General features: G+C 35.0%; 2 protein-coding genes across 7 annotated transcripts in view; one reads left to right on the top strand and one right to left on the bottom strand.

Annotated features, from left to right (window-relative positions):
- LOC117235124 (heparan sulfate 2-O-sulfotransferase pipe) overlaps positions 1-6,722 on the top strand; it is a 117,197-nt gene extending 110,475 nt beyond the window's left edge. For all 4 annotated transcript variants that reach the window (XM_033496865.1, XM_033496866.1, XM_033496864.1 and 1 more), the window contains 5 exons: positions 1,329-1,535; positions 1,818-1,897; positions 2,347-2,628; positions 3,643-3,797; positions 5,175-6,722. In XM_033496865.1, the coding sequence (XP_033352756.1) occupies positions 1,329-1,535; positions 1,818-1,897; positions 2,347-2,628; positions 3,643-3,797; positions 5,175-5,371 (921 nt within the window). In that variant the 3' untranslated portion in view covers positions 5,372-6,722. The remainder of the gene's footprint in view (positions 1-1,328; positions 1,536-1,817; positions 1,898-2,346; positions 2,629-3,642; positions 3,798-5,174) is intronic.
- Positions 6,723-12,439: 5,717 nt separating this feature from the next.
- The window catches only part of LOC117235122 (glycogen-binding subunit 76A), a 92,307-nt gene continuing 78,997 nt past the window's right edge, over positions 12,440-25,749 (bottom strand). For all 3 annotated transcript variants that reach the window (XM_033496858.1, XM_033496856.1, XM_033496857.1), the window contains one exon: positions 12,440-23,859. In XM_033496858.1, coding sequence (XP_033352749.1) covers positions 21,493-23,757 — 2,265 coding nt within the window. In that variant the 5' untranslated portion in view covers positions 23,758-23,859 and the 3' untranslated portion in view covers positions 12,440-21,492. The remainder of the gene's footprint in view (positions 23,860-25,749) is intronic.

Genomic DNA, 25,749 nt, shown 5'->3' with positions numbered 1-25,749 from the left:
AAAACAGATATAGAACGTTGGAAATGGAAATCAGTGTTCCTCCGTCTTGTTCGAAGTGTATTTATAATTCAACGTTTTATAGTAAAAAGAGAAATAATTAAAAATTGAAGAATCGAGCTTTGCCTTAATTTCCGATTATTTGTCTAATTTTTTTCTATACTTTTCCTATAAAAAAAAAATTCCGACTTATTATATTTATTTCTAACTAACGATTATCGCTAATAATTCCGCGATATTGTGTAATAATTATACGTCTGTGCATAAAACTGCTCGTTTTGCAAAGATTTCAAAGCCACGAAAGCTCCATAAAGGTCGAGATCGAATGCAATCGAAATTACGCATTTTGAAGAAAAGAATCGGAAAGACTCGAATCAGTCGTATAACGCAAGTTGACAATGAAAATTAATAGCGATTCATTCACTTCTTGGCATGCAAACTTTTAAACTATCTTTAATCCTTTTCTCTTGTTATGTACTTTCATTTCCCATCGAGTACCAGATTTTAAACGTGTATTTTCAAGGTTCGGAAAAAATTGAGTAGCATCTACGTTCCTCGCGCGCTCAATTATCTAATATCTTTCTTTGATCGTTTGTACTGACCGCTGAAACTACCCAGAAGACGAGGTGAAACAAGGCAGTAATTACTCGTTGCACGTATATCCTAGAATGACTTGCCGATATTACAAATAGTTGTTCAACGAAAGGGAATGGGATAACTCTCCCACTGGATAGAAAATGAAGATTCCAGACGAAAGAGAGAAACCTATGATTAACGTCGTGACAACTACCTTCTGCTTGATACTTGCATGCACCAACAAGATCATAACTAAAATTGACATAAATTGAGAAGAAGCGAAATGTTTTACGTTTTATTCTGTGTATAGAATAAATTAATTTTTATCGTGGAAAATATAATTGTGATTTTTGTTCGTTTCTTTCGTTTCTTTTTAATGTAACAAAATTAGATACGATTGAAATATTCGAATATTATTATCATTGATCATTTTATAATTAATTTGTTTTCTACATTAATTTATTTGTATTCATGGCTTGTAATTCGTTGTATTGGGTAACATAACGTAACAAACAAATATAATTATTGCTTTTTATTATCGTCGTTTGACTTAATTACATTTGATAAAAAGCATGACATACTTAGGAGTTTTCTAATTATAATTAACTACAGTTTAAATTAATACGTCGGAAAAATGGAAAGAAAAATTTTATTTCTAGCGGAGAAAAAGCGAAAGACAAAATAAATAGCGTAAATAAGGAAATTAGAAAGGGAACAATGGAACGAAAATCTTAAGATACTTTACCTGGTTTCAGTACAAAGAAACTGAAGTGTTGGACATTGACGCACTCAACAACACAAAAAGAGCGGACCGGAGCGTCCTGTTCTTCAATCGTGTACCGAAAGTGGGCTCTCAAACCTTCATGGAACTCTTGAGAAGGCTGTCCATGAGGAATGGCTTTTCCTTCAACAGAGATCGTGTGCAAAGAGTCGAAACAATTCGTCTTGCGCCTATCGAACAGGTACCTAACAAAATTTATGAAATACTGTTACATTTTTAATATTTATTTCTACATTTATTAATTTTTCTTTAAAAAATAGAGGCGTGTGAACGATGAAAATCCTGAACCTTTACAATTTACAAAAATTAAAGATTATACATAAGTATACATGTATATATAAGTATATATAATCTTTAATTTTTGTAAAATGTAAAAGTTCAGGGTTTTTACCAAGATCGTGTTAAGCAAGAAAATAAAATAAAAAATTATACTTTTATACGATTAATTGCCTGTTTGTTTTAGCTACAACTCGCCAGGATGGTCAGCAGCTATTCAGAACCATCTGTCTATATAAAACACGTGTGTTTCACAAACTTCACAGAGTAAGTATTTCAACATTAAATAATCTCCAATTACTTTAAAATTCTATCAGTTCTTCCCTATACTACTCTATACATCCTGAGATAAAAACTGTGTAAATTTTACTGAATTTTAGAGAATTAAATTCTAAAAGAAAATACACGACGCTAGTATAGATTTTTCCTATTTATCGACGTTCTATCGATCAAGATTCTACTATACTTCTATCATCGTTGTAAAAATGTATGAAACCGTGAAAGAGCCAAAGAGGAATAAACCAGAATAATCGAATTCCGCTACAAATCCCTTTATCCGCCATTCTTACCGACAACCCGTGATAGATGATGATACATAAATAAACGTGAAATAAAGATGAAAAACGGATTTCCTGGAAGAGTAAAAGTCAGATAGCCGGAGGTAACGTAAGCTAAATTCCCACGAGATGTCTAACGTGGAACGTTTTTCCGTTTAGATTCAACCTGCCACAGCCAATTTACATCAACATAGTCCGGGATCCTGTTGAGAGAGTGATATCCTGGTACTATTACGTGCGAGCACCTTGGTATTACGTCGAGAGAAAGCAAATATTTCCAGACCTACCACTGCCGGATCCGAACTGGCTGAAGAAGGACTTCGAGTCCTGTGTACTTAAGGCGGACCGTGAATGTAGATACCTCGAGGGTGAAATTCACGAGGGAATCGGCGATCATCGCAGGCAAACGCTTTTCTTCTGCGGTCACAGCGAGAAATGCACGTAGGTCCCTTTAAATTGTACCTTGGGATTACCTTTGTGCATATCTTCCTTCGCTATGCGAATAAATAGAAGGAAGAAATTACGTTTAAACGCTTTGCTCGATGGATTTTCCTCTGAAACGAGTAACTTTGAAGGTACTCGTTGATTTGTTTGACTGAAGCAAATTGTGGCGTATGAGAGATTCGATTATTAGGTTGATGCAGATGAGTAAGATTTCTTGAGCTACATATCATGCGTTAAAAATCGCTGGTCGAACAATCGTGAATTAAGTTATAAGTTATATATAGTAGAGTTTACAGAGCTTGTAGAATTTGAAAATTTGTCACGTATATAGTATATAGTGTATACTGTAGTGTATAGTGGTCAAGAGTGCGTATACATCTTGAGGATACGAAATTTATTCAAAAATTCGTACATATTAGGTTGTCCGAAAAGTGTCTTTCTTTTACGGACACGTCTTTTACAACAATGTATCTTTATACAAATATGAAACCTAATCTGTCGAATGTTGTGATCTTTATTTTGATAGAACAAAATGGATCATACGTAATTCGATAAAATAATATAAAATGGAAAATGTTGTACATCCATTATTTCCTTATAAAACGAAAGAAACTTTTCGGACGACCTAATACATATATGCAAATGTACATTATCATATATACATATCGCATAAATTAAAAATTGATTGAAAAGACAAGTAGAATACAAATTGATAGCTATCAAAATTCTGTGATTCTCAAAGACGACAATATTGTTGCGTATTCGTTTGCTTCTAAGACTGTAACAAAGAAATCAAGCTAAAAATTCCTTCGACGAGTTTTTCAAGAGATTCTTCCAACGAGTTTTTCAAGAGATTCTTTCGGCGAGTTTTTCAAAAGATTCTTCCAACCTAGAATACATTGTGCATTATTCACACCTTGTTCGCGCCATTCGTTTGATTCTATGTTTTTACCTTTTGTCACACCATACTTCAAGCACCTGTCATACTCATCAATTGTCGTTTGTTCGAAGCCCGTTCAACACAGTGGGCGCACTGGAACGAGCGAAGATGGCAGTGGAGAAACACTATGCGGTCGTCGGAGTGCTCGAGGACGTAAATACCACTCTCACGGTATTGGAAAATTATATACCCCGATTTTTCCGAGGCGCCACTGACGTCTACTACGGTAATTCTTTTGTTCTCTTATTTGCATGTAACTGTAAATCCTTCGCCAACCAACGATAACTATGAAACAAATATTTTACACCGCTACAAAGCAATCATACAGGGAAGAATACCTCGTTGTAATTAACTTTTAATTAATAATCGATGGTTGCGATAGAACAATCTCGTATTGAAAAAATATTTCGTTCTGATTATTTTCTAGCTAACGATCGACAGTTATATAGGATTAAGTATAACGTGGAGATGAAAACGTTGTTTTGCTTGAATGTACGTGACATTTTCGGTCAAAAGATGAGCTTAACTTTACTGTCGTGTCGAGTTTGTCAAAAACAACCAATCAAGCCCGCACTCCTTTCAGAGAACTTCTTTCCATTTGCGCAAATTTAGTATGTTGATAGATTCTCAAGTATCAGATGCTGATCGATTCGTAGTAATAATACATGAATTTCACCAAAATGTAAAATGTAAAAATTAATAATGAATTATTCATGGGAAGCAACAGTAGCTGCTCATCCATTAGCTACGTATTTGGATTGCAAAATATTTGGCTGGAATGACGCTTTTTAGAGGTTTCTCAGGTCGCTGAAACCAAAAATAAGACGGGAAAAATTTCGGTTGTGAAAAAATTTGTTAATATGCGACGTCCTCGTACGATTTTGATGACATTTTTAAAAAATTTGCTGCTTCTAAGTTGCTCTATGGCTTACTGTGTATGCATTTGAATCCCGAGTATTGGATTAGGTTCGGGTTATTTTCTATATTTTGGCTGCCGTGAGACGGTAAGCGTTAAAATTAGCATTTAGAGCATTGGCATTGGCTATACCGACTGTCGTCGCTTACATCATTTGTTTTGCCACTTACCGCTTTGCACGATTATGGTCTTACGCGGATTTTTACAGTTTTTTGTGGACCAGATATTCGTAACAGCGAATTTTCAAAATGCTCCTCGTTTTCGGCTCTATCGAACTAAAATACCTCCAAAAAGATGCGTTCAGCTAAAAAAATTTCGCATACTGTTCTTTAACATCTCTAAGATACAGATCAGATAAGGAAGTTTCTTCCAAACTGATAAAAAAAATCGTCTACGTTAATTCAGGTACTGATATTTAACAAATTTTGATGAAACTCAGTAGGTTTATCGATGAATTCCTCCTTGATTTTGAACGTAACGCGAAGCAATTAAAGTTTATTATTTAATGATTTTATAAGAAGATGATGAGTATTGCTTCTGGACATTTCTCATTCATTTACATATTTTGCTAATATTCGTGTGCTGTTGTCAACAAAAACTGGTTAAACTGCGTGTGTATAATTATGAAAAATATTTTATGTTCGTATTACAATGAAACACGATGACTGAGAAAATTTTCTCTTTCAGATGAGGTGAACGCGTTCACGAGGATCAATCGAAACTTCTTCAAGCCACCAGTCAGCGAAGAAGTAAAGGACATAGTGCGAAGCAATTTCACCAGGGAAATCGAATTCTATCAGTTCTGCAAGCAACGACTATACAAACAGCTGAGGGCATTGAAGTTGACCAAAACCACGCCTCTGTACGAAAGCAATAGCTTGTAACTATTTGCAATGTGTTTATTCGATCCGTGAAAGTATCGAGTAACTCGTCGAATTTTCTTTTAACTACGTGAGAATTTTCCTTCGAGGAAGTCGATAAAGAGCGAAGTATCGAGAACATCAGGAACGTTTGATAATTTGTCGAATTTTCTTTTGATAATGGAGAATAGAATCGAAGAATTCTTACGGATGTCGAAAGTATGTAATTCGTCGAAAAGAATGTTCGTTGGAGAATGTTGAAAATGACAAATAATTCGTGAAAAAGATTGAGAGCGTTATGAATGATAAACGATCCGTCGAGATGGTTTAGGAAGTTCAAAATGATAAATAACTTGTCGAGAAAGATTGAGAACACTGAAAACGAGAAATAATTTGGTCGAATTATCGTTTGATAGACATCGATGCAGGAAGAATCTCAAAGATGTTCGAGTTGGCCTCGAAATTTTGATGATGTTGGCGACAAACGTATGTCGAGTAATAGGCGATAACGATTAGACGCAGATGTAGATGTTTGTCAGGGAAGCCACTTGCGCATGGAAGCGACGTTAAAAGAGAAATCGAAGGAAAAAGAGAAATTAGAATCATTGCCTTTAGGAGAGGATCGTGGCAGATTCTCTTGATTTAATATCTTTAAATATATTAATAAATCGATCAGCGTGATGGATCGTAACGAACGATTGTTCCAGTAAGCAATATCTTATGTGATTCACGGCAGTGAGTGCTTTCAATTCAGGACGCTTCGATCGAGTGCCTAGTTTTTTATTTTGTGATCGTTTTCCCTGTATAATCGCGTAGCTTAAGATAAACGGTGATATAATCGCTGAACTTAATTATACGAACGAGAGAGCAAGTACTTACGAGACGAGGCATTAAAAAATATTTATTTAAATATTTAAATATTTAAATAATTGATGGGATGTTATCGGTTATTGCGTAAAGAAAAAGATGCAACGAGTGTTTCTGAACGCGCGACATCATGGCGCTATTTAGATCGCTTCTTTCGTTGATAATCCATGGAAGAATGTTGTAAAGACTGATGAGAAAGACAAGAAGAGAGAGAGAGAGAGAGAGAGATTGCTTTTTATCGAAGAATACTTAATTATTTGCAACGACAGAAGCACACAGGGTAACCATTAGAGTATTGCTTTCCAGACGACATAGCCGTTTTTTAATGTCGACTTAAGCCGTTTTTTAATGTCCACTGTTTTCCTTCCTTTTTTTCGTAATAAACAGCTGCCATTTTCGAACAACGTGATTTCTTTTCTTTTTTCTCCACCTGAATTCTACTCGACACATTGGTTGCTGCTAAAATATAGTGATCTCTTTTCCAACAAATGTATAGCTTTTTGAAATGTGAATTTTGAAATGAAATCTCTAGTTTAAGCAAGTTTAATATCATTGTTTTGTATGCCTTTCTGGCTGTAAATTATTTTGTTAGTACGCGTGAAAATGAAAGAGCAACAGTTACGTCATTAACGTTACTTAAAGTCTGACAATTAAATTTTAAATAAGAAAATTACAGTTAAGTATTTAGATAATTAAATTGACGTAATTGCTCCAGTAGCGACGAATGTGTTAAATGTGTAAAAAGGATTAAAAATTAATTTTAGGTGTCTTTCGTTAGTATGAAGTACAATGTGGAACATCAGAAGTTTTCCTCTCGTGTAAAGATATTGTTATATCATTCTTATCGACAAGAGAAACATAAAATTACTATAAGAATTCTTTTTTCTCAATCTATAACGATATCCACCTATTCTTACTACAGCGAAAGAATGTGATACAAATGAAATTTCTGTCTGCTTCTATATGAACGTTTACTATAACATATACACTCTGTGACAAAATTACAAGGCATTTATTATTTATTTAGAAAAAGAGATTTTAATGGATAATATCATATAAATACATAATTTTGTAGAATCACCAAAGTACAACGATTGAACTACTTCAGTAAATAGATATATTGCGATAAAAATATTTGTAATAATTCCAATTTAAATAGAGATTATTTACAATTGCAGATTTCTCAATGAAAAAACAGTGCGACGAAACTATAAGACACGGAATACTTTTTTGCAAAATAAATGAAAATTTATATTTACTTATTAATAGCGTGTAGTACCATTTTTGTTTCTCGTAACTTTTCACAATCTTCAGATCCAGCGATCTAGCGAGCCATGATGATACTTCAATATCTTCTGTTTCCGAATTTAGCGTACTTTACGTGAATCGTCGTGATTTGAAAAATAAAATTTTCTACAGCCATTTGACAGGCATATTCGATTAACAGTTCTTGGATTGTTTGAAATATATTTTACTGCTAATTTTATTAGAAACAAACTTGATATTGCTCTTACCAGTGTAACTTATAGCTATCCACACCATAATACCTACTCCATCAATTTGTCTTTCCTGTCCAATAAGATTTTGTTTTCTCACCCAGCAGAATGTTTTTTCAAGTACATACAGTTTCTTATTTCTTTTAGATAGTTACGTATAGCACAGCGGCTCCTTTTTAATATGCGCGCTGCTTCTGCCGATGAAACCATCCTTTTCTTTTCCTTTTTTTTTTTCTTTTTCTTACGAGTTACCAATTAGTTTGCTTCTACGAGGCATTTTACAATCAGAGTGTACTTAATACTAGAAATAACAATCGCCATAAGATAGCACGTTCAACAATATGAAACCAATTACCGCAGTGAAAATCACACGAATCACTTTGTATTACGTTCTGAGCCCGTTAGCAAACAACAATCATCTTACAATTTTGTCGCGGAGAACACAACATGTTTACGTGCATTGTCTGAATTCTTGGAATTATAGACTTCGGTATTTCTGTATATAGAACTGAACAGTATGCTCCTATACGTATAAAGCAAACAATAACACTACGAATGAAGGAGGAAGAAATCAACGAGTTCTAACGACGAGCCAAGTATAATCTCCCTTGATTCTCGTGTACTTGCTTATAATGTTACTTTTACTTCGACATAATTATAAGCGCAAAAGAATAGAAGATTAACAATCTAATTGGATTTTCAGCAGTTGCGAGATTACAAAGTTAAAAGAAATATTTCTTAATTATTCTAATTATTTGTTTACCCTTTTCTTTGTTACCTTAGTATTCCCTTTATTTATCACAGCATTTTTATAGCTATCGTAGTATCTGTCATAACAGGAACACTGCTGCTTGATCGTCGTTCCAAGGATATTTTATTTTTAAAATACGGAGATCATTCATTCATCGTATGACTGTTATTGCTTGAAATAAATAGAACATCGTAGTAGAAGTTTGTTTACTCACTTAGTTTGGATAAGTTGGTAATTAATATCAGTACTTATGATTAATATAATTCAGATTAACATAATGGTGATAAAAAAGATTGTGTGAAAGGTGAATGATCGAACAAGTAACAAACATAGAATAGAATAAACCGATTTTTACTAGTTCCACAAAATCTTCTTCTGGCAACGTAGTCTTTGTATCACACGTTCTTTAAAAATTAGAGAAGATATTGGTATCGTCTGCAAAAGTCGAGAATAATATATAATTAATTTAATCGTTTGTCGAACAATATCGTGTGTCCCGCTATAACTTCGTGACAAAACATTTGTGGATTTTATTTATAAACCAACGGGTCTATAGCAAATAATTGATTGCTTTAATAAGCGTAACGCAATCGACGATAATTGTGTCAGGCCAGATTACGACTGTAACTAAAATTCACTGGAAAACATATCGAATTCGCCACCAACAAAGTTCGTGCCGTGTATTACAAATATAGATTAAGTTTCCAAAAGCTACAACGCTTGTGCAATGCAAAACAATGCAAACTCGATACACGAGCTAAACTTGGCACCGCTGAAAGTACTCTAAAAATACACGTGGAATGTTGGCCTAACCGGAAGGTAGAGTTCAATTATTTTCAACCGCTCGATTATTCTGTAGCTTGCGACGAAAAATTATACTATGATTTGCTGCTTTGTATAAAAACAAAAAAAAATGAATAAAATGATCTTTGTCGTTGTTATACATAATCGAGAAGCTCAGTGTACAAGGGATACACGTTGTAATGGAAATACAGAGACATAACAATTTGGACATTTTGATGGAAAGTTAAATCGAATAAAAAGTTATTGGATCAATTTTTATTGTTATTTTGTATGTTTCTTTTTCATTTACCAAATGAATGCGCCAGTAACTCAAAATTAAGATTACAAATTTCTTCAAAATATGGGAAAACAAAAATTGATGAATTAATAATTTGTTAAAAGTAAAATATAATGGACGTTATTAAATAATATAAATTTTATAATTAAAAGCATTGGATAGCAATTGCCATTTATCGTTATTTCTTTCTCTGTGAAAATTATTTTTTCTAAAAAATTATTTTTATCGAGCGTTCGATTGATTCTTCGAAGCTGGATTGTACATGTCATTTCCATGGACTATTTTTTCTTTCTTTAGGGGCTTAACGTTTTTTGGACGTAGATAAAGTAAAAAATGAAAGAATACTGTGCCGCGAAGAAAACAGTGACATCGTGCAATTCGTGGAATCGCAACGTACCTCGTTCTATCTGCAACCCAAGTGATAAACTTAAGGTTTAAAGTAACCCCAGATTGCCAGGTCACACTTACCGATAATAAATCTTCAATTAGCTTTACTTATAAAAATAAGTTTCGTGCTTCTGCGTCATTTTTACTCGACAATTGTTTTAAATATAATATCTCGCATATAAGGTTCTAATAAAAGAAGATCATGCGTGAGCTGAATCTGACACTTGCCTTTACATTGTTTTTACAATCGATCGAACGATATCCTCCAAGCTAAACATATAACTATTTTCTTTGAGATATCTCTATATATTATGATTAGTTCGTTCGAAATTTACTCAGTTGAAATATATTCATTGTCTTTTATTATTACAAATATCGAAGGAGAATATTGCCATTAGACATCAGTTTACTATTACTTTAAACAATATCAGAAACAGATTTGTCTGTCTTGTTCATGATTGAAAATTCTTTAGAGTTAACGATCTCTTTGCTCGAATTATTACCATCAGCCAAAATCTATAGGCAACGAAATAAAATTTTTAATAACAACGATACAGAGGTGTAACAGCAACTTAATGATAAAATCAAACTGATTTCTATTTCCAATCTGTATTTTTACAATTGACTGTGAGAAACTTCAAAAGAAAGGAAAAGAAGGCAAATTTGTAGTTTTAATCGTGCATAAAATAATTATAAACAACGATAAATAAAATGTAACCCGTACGATCGATCTACTATAATACATTTGTAACGATTAAATTTTCCAATCGGACCGAATTATAGTAAACGAGACTGTAGTAAATCGAAACTCTTAAACTAAATCTAAATTAATATAAAACAACGTTAACGTTCCAAAAATATCTTACAAGGATAGAAGAAGAGACTGTCAATCGGTCTTCCATTTATTGTCTTAATAACATATAGAACATGTGTTACAGATATATAATATACGTCTATTTATACGTATAGATACTTGCTTCATTCCTTCATCAACATTCGTTCCTCGTTTCGCCGCAATTATTCCTTCCATTAGAACCCTTAAACGCTATCACCCACGCCATACTCGGCACTGTATAACAATAAACGCGAAACCTTAAACCCAACTACCGAGAGACAACATCTAAACAAACAAATGAGATTAAAAATTACAGTTACGTCGACGTACAATGGCGGAAGGAGAAAAAGGAAAAGGGATTTTTAAAATCGGACTGACTGTTTGTATCAGCTACAATCTGTTTCTTGCTGTACGTATACATGATACATTTCTTTTTTTTTTTTTTTTGTTCTTTACCTTTTTATTTTATTTCCATTTTCTTCTTTGTAAAGGTACGCAAATCGACTGATCGTTGTTATCAGTACGAAGCAACGTTGCTCTGTTTTCCGTACGGTGAAACTTGTCCAGAGACCAACTTTTACTTAACTCCGTTAAAAAAAAAGAATGATTTGAAAAAAGAAAAAAAGAAGTAAAGAGGTCAGACGATCGATTTTTACGATATGGTATACGTATACGAAGATCGGAGAAGAAAAACGAGATAAGTGGATTATATAACTTTTGTTGATTTTCTGACCCTAACGTTACTTTATCATTGAGAAGAATCACATGAGATCACATAATTTTAAAGATTTCCCGATTTTAATGTCGCTTGTGTATGATTAAATATTGCAGAACAACAAAATTTCGTTCGTTTTCTTTCGGAATTTCTATGTAACGTAATTGAAAATAGACGAGCAATATTTTAACGTGGTGACAACGATATTATGTAATTTAATATTTCGATATTATGAAAATTTTGAAGAGGACGAAGAAACGCATGTTCGGATCCAAGTAACGTGACGTTTATCGACAAAGCACGCCGAACTTGAAAACTACTTTCCTATAAAAAAATAGAACATTTAACTGTTCTTTGCTCAGAATCTTTAGCTTATAGAATATTATAATATTTTAACTCTTTCTATAAAATTACCTTTTAATACAATATCAAAGAAAAAGTAGGTATTTCTCAATACAGTATTGATAATATAACGATAATTCAGGTTTGTAGAAAAATATTTTTTAAACTTAAGCCTGATCAGATAGTCAGCTGAGGCTTAACAGAGATTTATCGTTGTTAATATTAAGAATAGCCAGAGTTAATCGTAGTTGTTGACCAATGAAGAGTCCAATTAACAAACTAAAGTCTCGTCGAAGTGACGCGATGATTTTCTTAAATGATATTCATAAGACAAAAAGGATTGATCAATAAAGTAACGCGTTGTGTGTCAACTGGAACTGAAGGAACTGTAGAAGTAGAAACGTGTTTGCATTGCGTATTTCCGTGTAAATAACGTAAAATATCGAACGAAACGAAAAGGTTAGCATCGCCGTGTTTCGTCGTTGAAGTCCACGGTACACGAATCGATAAAATTCTAAATGTATTTTGTTCTTTTTCTTTCTTTTTTTTTAATACACATTAATATTAACATAAACATAAATATAACACGCAGTAAATAAATCAATGACCCTTTTTTTCTTGCTTTTCTAAATCGTATATTTGATATACAACTTCACTGACCTTTCGCAAATAATCAAAATGTGATTAACAGCAAAGTATATAATGTAGATAAAGGAAGTACAGTAAGAAACGCTACAGTTTTTACTAATACAGATACATGGAGGCCCTGTAGAAATATATATAAAAAAAAGAAAATTATTGCACCGTGGCCTTCGACTGACCGAAAATATCGAATGATTATTTCGTATCAATGACGCTTCGTCTTTGCGGCACCGATTAAACTCATCTTCAAAATTTAAAGCTACGCGTTCTCGTTCACAGACGAAATATTACATTATAAAGCAGAGAATATCGTAGTTGTAGGATTCGCGGAATATTCGAACATTTTCAGTGAGTATTATCGTTTTGTATTAGGGTACAACATGCAAGATATAGCGTAATTCTAGATATTAAATAACAAGTAATTCCTTCTTAAAACAACATATAATAAACGATTTCTTTGTAGAATTAATTATTTGGATAAATAATTAATCTTTCCAACGGAACATTTTCTTTTATTCTTTGAAAATTCTCAGTGGAGCGTAATTCTAAATATTAAACAACGAGTTGTTCCTCTATCAAAGACAAGTAAAAGAGAAGGGAGAATGCGTTATAGAACTATTTCGACACGTAACTAATCTTCTCTTTCTTGTTTTCGAGAAAATTGATATCTAAAATATTTTCTATCCTCCGTTTCTCAAAAATTTTTGATAGAGGATTTCAGTCATAATAACTTTTCAAGATTGATTAATCGTTCTAGCAAACTTTTCATATACACATAGAAATATATTAAATCCCTTGAATGAATGTACTACGATCAGCAACGCCGATTCAATGGGGAAAAATGTTCGATGTGAGTGATCGGCCAACTTTTCCAATCTTCGTAGAAAACTAAACGATTGTTCATTGGCAATGACAATTAATTACTTTTCTAGAAAACTCTAATTCAGCTGACACACCGAGCGGTATTCTACACAACGCTGTTCGATATTTCCGAGTAGAAGTTGCGTCCAAAGGAAATTTCTTTCCAATGTTTCGCCGACGTTGCAGCTAACTTCTTCGCTGTCTAAAAACGCACCATGACGGACATCGGATTTCAGACAGCGGAAAAGCTAGTTGCGATGCTGGTGAATCATCGGAAAGAAATTTCTTCCGAACGCAGTTTCTAATCGAACGTCTCGAGCATAATTGTATAATGAATTTGGAATATAATTTGTATATAAAGTTGTATACAACAGTGTCAGGTGCGACGATCCGGGCCGTGAAAGCCTCAAAACTCGTATGCTAAATCCTTCTGAGAAAAATTTTGATTTCCCACGAATCGCGCTATATCTTAAACAACAATCGAATAATTATACAAAGACAGCGTTCATGAAATCGATGACGAAATTGATCGCGAGTATCATCGCTCTTTGCGGTCTTTCCTTTGGTTTCTCTCAGACTCTTCCATCATTTATGAACCTAACAAATTCGCATTATTATTTACGGTCGTGTTACTTATGCGTAGGAATAAATTACAATAAAAGTCTTTATCGAAATTGTCTCGTTCAGTCTTCGCTCTGATTCGAGCACCTATCCGTGATCCATAAATCGTGCTTTCTTCATAAATAATGGTAGATATTCGTTAAAATAATAATTGCCGAGGACAAAGAACGCGACAAATCTTACCACGAACTCAATTTTTCGATAGCAATTTTAGCGAAAATTTCTCTTTCCGAGTGTATAGATTTCTCCTTTGAAATGATATTTAGAATAGAAACGGCAGTAAAGTGCAAAGAACGACGATCCAATACGAATGAAACAGCAGGTTCGATTCGAAGAATCTTTCGGATGTGAAAGATCGACGTGAATTGCAACGAACAGTATCTACAAACTTATTTAACAGATCGACGAAAAGTGGATTTAATGTGAAACAAGAAGGATCCACGACACAGAAAATAAATAAACGGCAGCAAATATTTATAATTAGACTAATTTTTCAACGGTGACAAGAATTATCTTCGTTTCGCGAATTTATCTACAGTCTGTTCGTCGCTAATTCTTATCTATTGATTTCGCGATCGAAATTCGACGATCGGAAGGACGAACGAGTTTTATCCTCTTTCCGTGCCAAATTGGGTAAAAATAAGAGAGGAAAGGAACAGACATTAAACGATTAAAAAGTAGCGAGTTAAAATTATAAAGTAAAAATAACTATTACAAATGGACAGAGAGATTATTCGGTATTTCCATGCTCTTCCGTTCGTTCTCTCTCATTTTTTCTCAATCATACGATCTGAAATGCGCCGACACGCACACACATACGCATACACGCCGCACATATACACGTAGTCTTTCCTCCTTTTTCTCCGTTTCTCTCTCGCACCTTAACACCATAATAGTTGTCCATTTAAACTTCGTTAATTAATTCCTTCTTTCTTCTTCTTGCTTTTTTCTTTCGTTAAAAACTGCAAAAGGCTCGGTAATTGGACGAAAGCTCACGGCTCTACGGACTAGAGGTGCAACGTATGCTTACGTGTACATTAGAATATAAAAATATACTACCGTTATAGCTATGGTTTTTTTTTTCTCCCGTTCGTTTCGTCTCGAACGTAGAAACGTCCCCATTTCAACGACGAAAAAAAAAAAAAAAGATGAAAAGAAAGCAAAAGACAAATCTCTAAACGATTCATCGAGGAATTTCGTACTAATTGCAAATGGAACCTCGAAGCACTCTTACGATTAATCCATTCTTGTTTCGTTTCTTTCTTGCAAATGGCTACTCTGATTAAGAAGACCAGAGGTTCAACTCGACCAGATAACCAGAATTTTTCACTACGAATTTTCATTCCATCAAACTTCTCGACTAACTAAACACATCGACTTTCGATATAATATATACATATTTTTTTCTCGAATCTTTGTTTGATCCTGACAATTCTTATTTAATTAAAGAATTTAAGAAATTCATGAAAACTGTTGGCATTTTCTCGTTTACCAATAACTTTAATACAGAAATTTGCTTAAATCTCTGCTTGGTCCTACTAATTCTTATTTAATAAAACAACCTTACAAATTCGTAAAAATCGTTCAGGTTTTCTTGATCACTGGTAATATATCCGCAAAGATTTGCTCGAATCTCTAACTGAACCTGATAATTCTTATCTAATTAAAAACTTTAACATTCATACAAATTTTTCAGGCTTCCCATAATTTTCGATTTCTTTGGAATCGTATCTTTTATATTTAACAACACATATTCAAATTATTTAAAATCGTGCAAATCTAAAATAACGATTAAAACGATAACTTAGAGATTAAAATTTCTGTAATAGGCAGAAAATGATACTTTTAAAATCTTTATAACTACAATGTTTGACGGTGACAAATCAGCCAACGAAAAATGACACCGTATCAAAATATATTTCTACGTTCGAGACTTACGTTACAGTGTTGTTTCCTGCGTTAGTTTCAGCCCCCCGGTATCGTAAGGTTCTCGTAAGAATCGTAGCTGTCATTGGAAATCGATTTCGTAGCGCGAAACAAATGTCAAATTTTGTCTCGTCGCTGTTGGAAGAATCTTACGAGTGAGGCAATAGCTTAGCAAACGCGAACAAAGATTTAACAAAAATAGTTCGTCTCCGGTTTATTCAGGGTGTCACACGGTCGTTTTTCGACACTTCTCGCGATGTTGTTCGAGGCTGCGAAATTGATTTTCCTCAAATTTCTTGAAATCTCTCATCAATGATGAGAATTCCCTTGTGCAACTTAGGATTTGCGTGTCAATAGAGATTGAAATTACCGGGTGACACCCTACACCTTGTAAAATTTAAAACACGTATGTCTCATAAGATATAACAATTATTATTAGTATAAATTGCTTTCATTCCCGAAATCCTTTATTTTTCCAACCTGATGTATAAGATACTTGAGAAATTCTGTGATAGATCGAAAACAAAAGATTAAAATGGTCTTTCGTATTCTTCAGAGATTAGTTTAAAATTGTTGATAATGCGAACAATAATGCAACTGTTTCCAAAAAATTCCCGATGATTGATGACTTCTTTAAGTCCAACTATTTTTTTTTAATACCATCGTAGTGTGGCTAATAATTCGTGTAAATGTTTAATGAAATGTCGATGAACTTTTGAGATAATTTGGATAGAGATCACTTTTGTGATGATGCATTTGTAAAATAAAAATTAAAAGGTCGTCACTTCTAGCGGGTTGAACACAAAACGTGTCTGGCAGTAGACGGGTCCCTTCTTATTTCGTTCCTCTCCGCCGTTTATCTTCGTTCAAGTCCTACCATTGTGCATTTCCTATTTCAATCCCTCTACTGTACCTTTATCGTCACCCTATATAATCTGTGCGTTTCTTTCGTAAATGAAAATATCGAATTTCTTCATAAAATATTTATGAAAAAAGTACTGAGAAACGTTACGAATCTATTTCGATGTTCATACAGAATTGTCTAATTTCTTTATACTACTAAAAAATATAAAAATGTTATAGCAACGAAAAAAATTGAAAATTTTCCTCCCTTGAGATACAATAGAGTGGTTTCTAAAATACCTTGTACATCAGGTTGAAGTTTTCATAACATGATTAAAATATCCTAACTCGTGACTGGTACTTATATAACTGTTTCCATAAATCTCAATAACCGTCATTCTTAACACGTGGAAGAATATCGTTTCTGTCGTTAACCAGAATAGAATTCGAACTTTGTTTCTTAAGAGGCATATGTACAGAGGACAAAGTATAGGAAAAGGCTTCGTTCGATTTATGTTGTTCGTGTGTTTACGGGCAGAGATACGCGCGTAAATATCGAGGGCCTCAATAATGGTGGTTACGTTGCGCTTAAATTTAAAACGATTAAAAAAGAGAAAACAAAAATACCATCTCGTTAAAATATATACTATACGGATAAAAGAAACGAACGCGTTAAGAAAGAAACGTAATTTCACTTCTCTGGTAAGAAGAAGCGTTTCTTCGCTCTTGCAAAACTTAATAAACATTTTTCTGTTATTTTCCTCTTACCAATGCGTAGAAGGATAACGATAAGACGAAGTGTTTACAGAATGGATCGATTAATAAGCAGCATTCTGTCCCCAAGTTAACAATATGATAAAACAAAGCGAGTAAAATAGCAATGTAACGATATCTGTCATGCGTTCAATATAAAATTAGAAAAGATCGATATTCACCATAATATATATGTATATATATATATATATATATATATAAAAAAAGAGAAAACAGCAGAAAGAAATAAAATACCGAAAACTAGAGACTCGATTATAACTGTGATGTAAATATATCATTACGTAAAATGTATCGATGAATATGTACAATAAAATGTGTATAACAAACATTGCCCAAACAGACTGTATATGGTAGTATACGATTAAAAATCGACCGATTTATACAAAAAAAAAAAAAAAAAACGACACCCTCATTCTCAGACACACTTGCCACCAATACTGACGCCGCATATGTACAATTTGTATTGTGTTTATGTTCTCTATATATATAGCATATAGAAAGCACTTGTTCACAGTGAAAATTGTTACAAAAAATATCTTAACAATATATAGTGTAATCTTAACATCATTTGTTCGTTTCTCTGTTAATGTTATATTGCTGATGCTACCTCGAAGACTATTGACATTTGCAATAGTTGACACATTTTGCGTGCGTTACGTGAAAATACGTATTTTCTGTGTTATCACTAGATTGTGGATGTTTGTGCTTTGCATTTTTGCGAATATATATAAAAAATGGAATCTAAGGAGATATTTATTTCAATAACTACTGAATATTATAACAAGTGTTGTACTTTAAATGTTTTATATACTTTTGCGCATCGAGTGCATTCTGCGGATTTTCTCACTTTAAATTGCATGTAACAGATTTATAGGAAATACGTGAAAATCCACAGTCTGATTATCATTTAACTTATCGCTTTATACACATATGTATATAAGTACCGTGTCTTTTCTTTTTATATAAAATTCTTGTACTTCGTTCTAAGATTACCGTTTCGAAAAATGATACTGTACAGCGAAGAAGAAGTCTTTTAATTGCAAAACGCGAAAGACGTATCTTTATGTAACACGTGCAAAACATGTTAATGGCAACGGTGATCAGAATTACAAAAGAAACGTTTAACATTAGCAAAAATATCGTGGTATCGTGAAATACTATATCGTGTTGTGATCTCGATCGCTATCGTGCGACCTATGATTATTCTTTTCTCTCAGTCGTAATAATTCACGAGGATATTTACGTCGTTAATTACAATTGGTTCATTGTTAATGTGGTCTGTGTCGTTCAGGCAATACTGTACCAAGTTTAGTCACGAATCGTCGGTAAATGTCATTTATCGTTTGGAATTCGATAAACAAAGTCGATCTCATTACCCAATGCGATCTCGTGCACGCGACACAGGACAATGTTGCTTATTTTTGGCAGCTGTCACTGCTATTGTGACTCACGAAATTCTAATCGTTGCCAAAACGCTGAAAATGTCTCTGCTTTCTTTAACCGATAACTTGGATTGCACTGACGACTATTATCGTTATCCCACGTGAGGACTAACGTAAATGGTTCGTTTATCGTTCACGCATAATGCCAGGAGCGTAGAAATGAACGAAAGAACTTGTCGAGGAAATTCATTAAGAAATTGATCGTTTCATCTTAATATTTTCGTTGTAGTGCAAATTAAATATAAGCGATATCGTTTTTATGGGTATTCTGCAAAGTATAATATGCACGATGTACAGTGATGAACGAAAGAAAATTTAACGTTGATACTTATGTACGTAATTACTAGTGTTATTTGTATTAAATATTTTTGATCGTATTGATAATAATCATCTATACTTGTCTAATTGGGAAGTTACAAATTATAGATTATATGATTTTAAAATTTGAAATTGGATAGTCGAATGATTTGTAGTTTACAAAATTTCATTTGTTTTAGTACAAATTGTTATATAAGATTTCATTATTAATATTAGTTGAGTTATTTCTGAAAAAATATATTTGATCTATTCATATCTATTTAGATATACTCGTAAATATAATTCCATTTTGAATGATTATTAACATTTTTCGTATCATTTAATGTTTCATTTTCACGCTGCGAAGTACAGCACAGTATGAAAATCGAATTGAAAAGAATTACTTTTTTCCTTTTTATTGAAACTATTCGAAAACGATTGAAGAAATTAATTAAACAGTAAACTTCCGCTTTCTCTCATTCGTCACTGCATATACATTTGCGTACCACACGATGATCGATTCAAGTTCTCGAATCACAGAATGAAAGCAGTTCACCATTGAAATTAGTTAACAATGAACTAAACGATAAATCTACTGCCAAAGCTGTTGAGATCTCCTCTTTCGTAATTTCGTTGCATGTCTAGCACTCCAGCAACTGTACAAATATACATGCATAATAAAAATAAAATCATGAATGATCAGTTACTATCATCGTCTTGGAGATTTATACAGGTATTTAATGATTGATCGATCAAGTCCCGATTTCCCTGATTTTCGACGATCATTTGGCGAATAAAATCTAGAATTAGGAGAACAAAGCAACCCACTATGATATTCGTTGCTATTAAACTATCACATTTCGTTTAAAAAATATTTATGAATATGGTATAACGTATATTCGATTCGTGTTATTTACCGATGTTATAATTGATCCAATGGCACTAGGTCAGAATTGGCACTGGTCGAACGTTTTGATTAAACGAATAGAAAAGCTTCGTTTCGAAGTTTATAAAGTTGGTTCGTCGTAATTTCGTTTCATCTATGGGGCTAAGAGTATACGCTATATAGATAATTCATTAACGCATTCGCTGCTATTAAAATCAACGCCTTCCGTCTATCTTCTCATCAGGGAAATCTTCGTTTCAAATTTACTTTATTACATTCCTCACTGTTTTGTATCTCCTGTTAAGAACTTTCTATCGAGACGCACGAACTCAAAAATACAACAGTTATCTCCTCGTTGCAATCTTATTGGGGATTTATGTATAATAATTGGATGAACGCCCAATATGCGTTAATAGCAGCGAACGTGCTAAATAAAACTTTCGTAAGCAAGACCGGATTGGTCGTCGCTCAGAAGTTGCTGAGCAGATATGTTTGTGGATAAAAGTTCATCAACAGGTCGTTTCAACCTTAATTCATCTGAGAATATTCATGCAACTACGTAAAATATCGTTAATATCTAAAAAAAAAAAAAAAAAAAAAAAAAAATGAAACGAGAAAAAAGAGCCCTTGATTTCGTCTTCGAAGCAATACCATCCTTCAACAAACATCTCATTTCGAGTAATAGTTTCTCTCATAACCTTTAACCTCTGTCATTCCGCATTATAATCAGTTTGAGAGTCTTTCAAACACGTTAGGCTCGATTATGGCGCAAATTCTGTAGACTTAGGTACTTTCTAGGAACGTGAAAATAATCCTCCATGCTCTGCCAGATACTTTGAACGTTTCATTGTTCGTCCGCCTTTTAAACGTCCTCTTCAACTTCCAACTTCTGGCAAAGACTAAATCCTCTTCTCTGTCATCTTCAAAGAGGTATGTGTACTTAATATTTCTTCTCTCAACTACAGTCCCAGTTCGTTTATAGAAGTGGTATCACGTCTATACCGAATACATATTCTCGCTCGTAAACAAGGAACAACGAACGTGTAAAAAATGTCAGTCTAACAGGTGCGTCGAGTTTCTCCAGTCCATTGAAAGGCTGTCCGGAAAACGGCAGGAAAGAATAATTGACGCTAGTGCGGTCCCTGCTCCCCGGCTTGCCTTCTCGTTCCTTCGATCGACTCGAGAATAGGACAGTTATGTACAGTAAGGTATATACTCTAGGAACGTTTATACAACCGTAGGCTTTCTCTCTTTCCCTCTCCCTCTGTTTCTCTATCTGTCGCTAGTTAGCCTTACTCGGATCCACTTCAGACTCCTTGTCTACGCGAAACATCACTGTGTCTCCATCACGGCATCCAATGCTCGATCTACGATGTCCATCAGTAGAACACAGGCGACCACTCGTGATGCTGACCCTCCTGAGCCGTGATGGGCATGTAACCAACGGCTGGAGAAACAGGCAAACACTGGAAGCAGTAATTGAGTCCGGCGTTGTTGTCCCAGTACTGCTCGCCCTTGCATTGAAATCGAACCGCGAACTCCAGCCTCTGACCGATTGACAGCGTGTGACAGTACAGGACGAACGAAAATTTGTCGCTGAAACCGTCGCACGAGTTAGGTACGTAGATGGCTTGCAAATCGCTGAAGTTTCGCCACGAGTTCAACGTGTATCTGATGTGCACCGACTTGTGAAAGTCCAGATTGATTACGCGGACCGTACCCTGGATACAGAAAGACACGGGATCCTGGACCAGCACGTTCTCTAAGCATACTCGACGTTCGCGGACCAGATCCAGGAAATTAGGTAGACCGCCAGGTTGTTGAAACAGAGGCACCAAAGTTCTGTCCAGTTTATGCGAAGACATCCCGCAGCCTGATACGCGTCGACTACCTACGTATCTGGCTCCCCATTGAGCTGGGATTGGCGAGCTATTTACAGGACTGGTGTCTTTCTGGAAAATGTCATCGTAGATCAAGTCGCTGTACGCTGAGTTCGGCACTTTGGGGATTTCGTCTAAGAACGTTCGCACGTCGGCGAGATCTAGGCCTAAAACGTCTGCGAATCGAACGATTTTCTTCCTTCCAGGTGTCCCTGGTGGCGTTTTTCCTGTCTTCAAAGAAGAACACCGTCTGATCTTCTGAGGTCTTTCTCCTTCCTCTTCCTCGATACTATCGTCCTGTGGCTCCTCAGTTATATGAACATCCTCTTTGATACTTGGACTTGTGGCAAGCTTCTGCAACAGAAGGCACATCTTATCCTCGTCGCTGCTAGCTATTATAGCTCCATTTTCTATTTGTATTTTTATCTCGTTCTTTATCGTGGTTTCTATCACTCCCTCTACTATAGGACACTCGAGGGATAGAGCACCAGGGATGTTGATCATACTGCTGTACGTCGAATGGTCGTCAGTCTCATTGCCAGGAAGCTCTTCGAGTTTCAAAGATAGAACCTTTGATTGTTGCTCCAGTGTATCCTTGGGCTTCTCCTCGTCATATGGAAGATCCTCCTCGTACGTATTTTCCGACGAATCCGAAGTATCTTCCTTGACGAGATTCCTCGCGTTCTTGATATTCTCCAATTTGCTGTTCTCCGACAGAAAGTTAATAAAATCCACTTCATCGGTATCGACTTTTTCATCTTTAGTCGCGGAAGTAATCATTATACTAGGTCCGTGGACGGGTATCTCTGAATCAGAATGCGACTTGGGAAGCCGGATCTGGTGTATGACTACAGTAGGATTTATTTTTGCGGGACATTCGTCCTGAAAGGACATAGTGCTCTCGTCGAACGTGCTCCAAAGAGATTCATGACTGGGCGACGTGGATGTATCTTGGGAGCTTCTATCGTTCGAATCCTCCGAGCTGCACGCCAAATCCTTCTTCCTCGGGTCTTTATCGCAAAAATTATTCCTTTTGAACGAAGCGCTCGATTCAGATGTGTCCTCGGAATGTTCAACGCTGATCTCTGGCCTTCTACGACACGGCAAGCTTTTGGGCCTTATTATGTCGCAACCGTTCGAGAGATTCGACGTAGTCACTTCGCTATCCGAGGTTGTCACGGGATCGAAGAACATTTCGTTCTTCGGTTTTTCAACGTCGGATGATTCTGGATCGAAAAACATGTCGGAGGAATCGCTATCTGGAGACGTTCCTAACAGAGGAGACGCGAAGACGTGTCCAGATTCTGAATCTATACTGGTTTTCGATTCAATCGGTGAACTGTTGTGAATTCCATGGTCATTCGATTTTAATACTTCCGGATTCACTACTAAATCCGCGACTTCCGCTGCTGTGGCTTCTTCTGCCGGCGAACTAAGACCATCCTCATACTCGAGATCGTAATCGTAGCACAAATCCGTGTTAGGATTGTGACGAGGTTGATGCTGAAGAACGCGATTGTTGGAGCTGTTAGTTATTATTTTTCTCCCTGTTGTCGGCGAACGTAGCCAGGATGTTTCCTTCGGCAACGAGGAATCATCGTTCCGTTGAGAATTGTCTTCGCCACCGAGAGACGTTAATCGTCGATGAAGACGTCTGGCGAATGCCTCGGCTCGACCACGACAATTGCTCGGGAAAAGGGAACTGACCAGGCCGCAGGAAGGGCCGCCACTGTGGGCGCTGCCCGCCGAATCCATGCTGCCCATCTCGAGGACGGGCGAGCCGGACGTCTCGTCGGCGTGCCTGCCCTCCGAGGGCGAGGTCGTGCTGCTACCCTGCTCTTCCGCCTCTCGACTCTCGGTGCTCGCCTGGAAATTCAGAAAAAGATAATATTTTAGAGAAAGAAAATTTTATCGCAAAAATTGTATCATACGGTAGAGCTCCATTTACCTAAACTTGTCGAAGAGACAAATAGTTTACCTAATTATATAATGGGAGCTCGGCAATTTTACCCACAGCCTATTATGTTTCGTTCGCATAATAGAAGCTCAAATAAATGAATTCAACCAGCCAAAGTTAAGTTAATTGAGCATTAACTAAAATTTCGTAAATGGAGTTTTACTGTACAAGCAAGCGCGTATATTTTAAAGACAATTGTCTTTCGTTCTGACATTTACATATCAGTCGATTCTTTTCATCATCTATCGTCATCTAACGAGGAGATCCGAAATAGAAGAGGAGACTTAACCGAAGAAAATATACATTTTCATTGTAAGAATGCACGAATTACTACGACCAAAAGTTTGGTCTCAGATGTTTCATAAAATTCAAGAATTTAAAAAGGCTATCAGTTTAGAATTTTCTGCGTTACGTTAGGAAAATCCTAAAATACGTTCGCCTATTCAACTAAAGAAAGTTGCCGTTGATATCGATCCAAGTGATTTCGAATTATGTAATAACAAAATTGTCAGGAAATTCGCCGCGAGTATAATAATTACTAACTTGGTATAAGTTTTATTATTTCGTTTGCATCGCATACGCCATATAATATAAACCTACTGTATCATAAATGCTAAATGCTGCGACATAGTATAAACAGTATAACATTGAACAAGATAGAATGTATTTCTAAAAATTTCCCACTAAGTATCCTGATATTTATAGCCGGTAGTTAGTATATTATGAAACTCTCAAGTCACATACGTCGCGTTGTAGGAAGTTAAATAAATATGCAGATTTTTCATGAAAAGAAAATTCCCCATCGTGTAAATAGATTTACCTCTTTAATGCTTTTCTTAATTGACACGATACATGTTAGTTATCAGGCGAAACGAACTATCCCATGCGTTTATCTAGAGTTCCCTGTGTGATGAAGCGAGGCATGATCGAGAGAGAAATTAATTATGCACTAGAGGAGCAGCGTTCTTATGAAAAGGTGAATTTAAAGGTAGTTTCGTAATCACGCGAGAGGTCACGGTGGGTTCACGATCGTCATTTGAATACAATTCGCGGTCGGCGGATCGAATCTTAAGCACCGTGTATAAATTTTCTCATCTCGCATTTGCACGTATCGGCTCGTAAATCTTGTCTTCCGCATAATACACGACAAAACCCTTTCGGACTAACCTGAGAAACAAAATTACGCGATGGTGTTAATGATCCCTTGCGCCTTACGTTCGTGACAAAAATTTCAGAAAAATTATTCCAAGTCTTATGCTTGAAACAAGAATTTATTAAAAATAACAAATACTTAACGAATACAAATAACGAATAAAAAAGTTAGAACAGAGAAATACGAGCTGTCACGCTGCAGATGAACGATATACGCCGATGTGCAAAGATTTGAAACACTGTTGATCGAATTTCCATTGTCTTTTCATTGTCAATGTTATATGCTAATAAATAATTAACGTGCTAAAATTCTTTCCTTTTTTATGAAACATACGTAAGTATAGATTCTATGAAACTTCATGATAGAATCTTATTTTGCTATAAGAATAATGAACACGCATTTCTCATGGATTATTGTAAAAATTAGTGCGCTATTTTCAAATTTATAAAAATTATGAAATTCAAAGTTATAGAAGTTACAGATAGTATAATATCGCGTCGACGCAGTTCTATTAACATCCACACGATAAATCTGTTAAGAGCTTAGTTATGAAAATGTAACTTAGCTTGTGAGAATATATTAGGTTGTCCGAAAAGTGTCTTTCTTTTACAGACACGTCTTCTTTTGTGATCTTTATTTTGATAGA

This window comes from Bombus vosnesenskii, unplaced genomic scaffold, assembly GCF_011952255.1.
Source record: "Bombus vosnesenskii isolate JDL3184/JDL3185 unplaced genomic scaffold, Bvos_JDL3184-5_v1.1 scf7180000013314, whole genome shotgun sequence".
Lineage (NCBI taxonomy): Eukaryota > Metazoa > Arthropoda > Insecta > Hymenoptera > Apidae > Bombus > Bombus vosnesenskii.
Note: the sequence above shows the minus strand (reverse complement) of the source record. Positions and strands in the feature narration are given on the sequence as shown.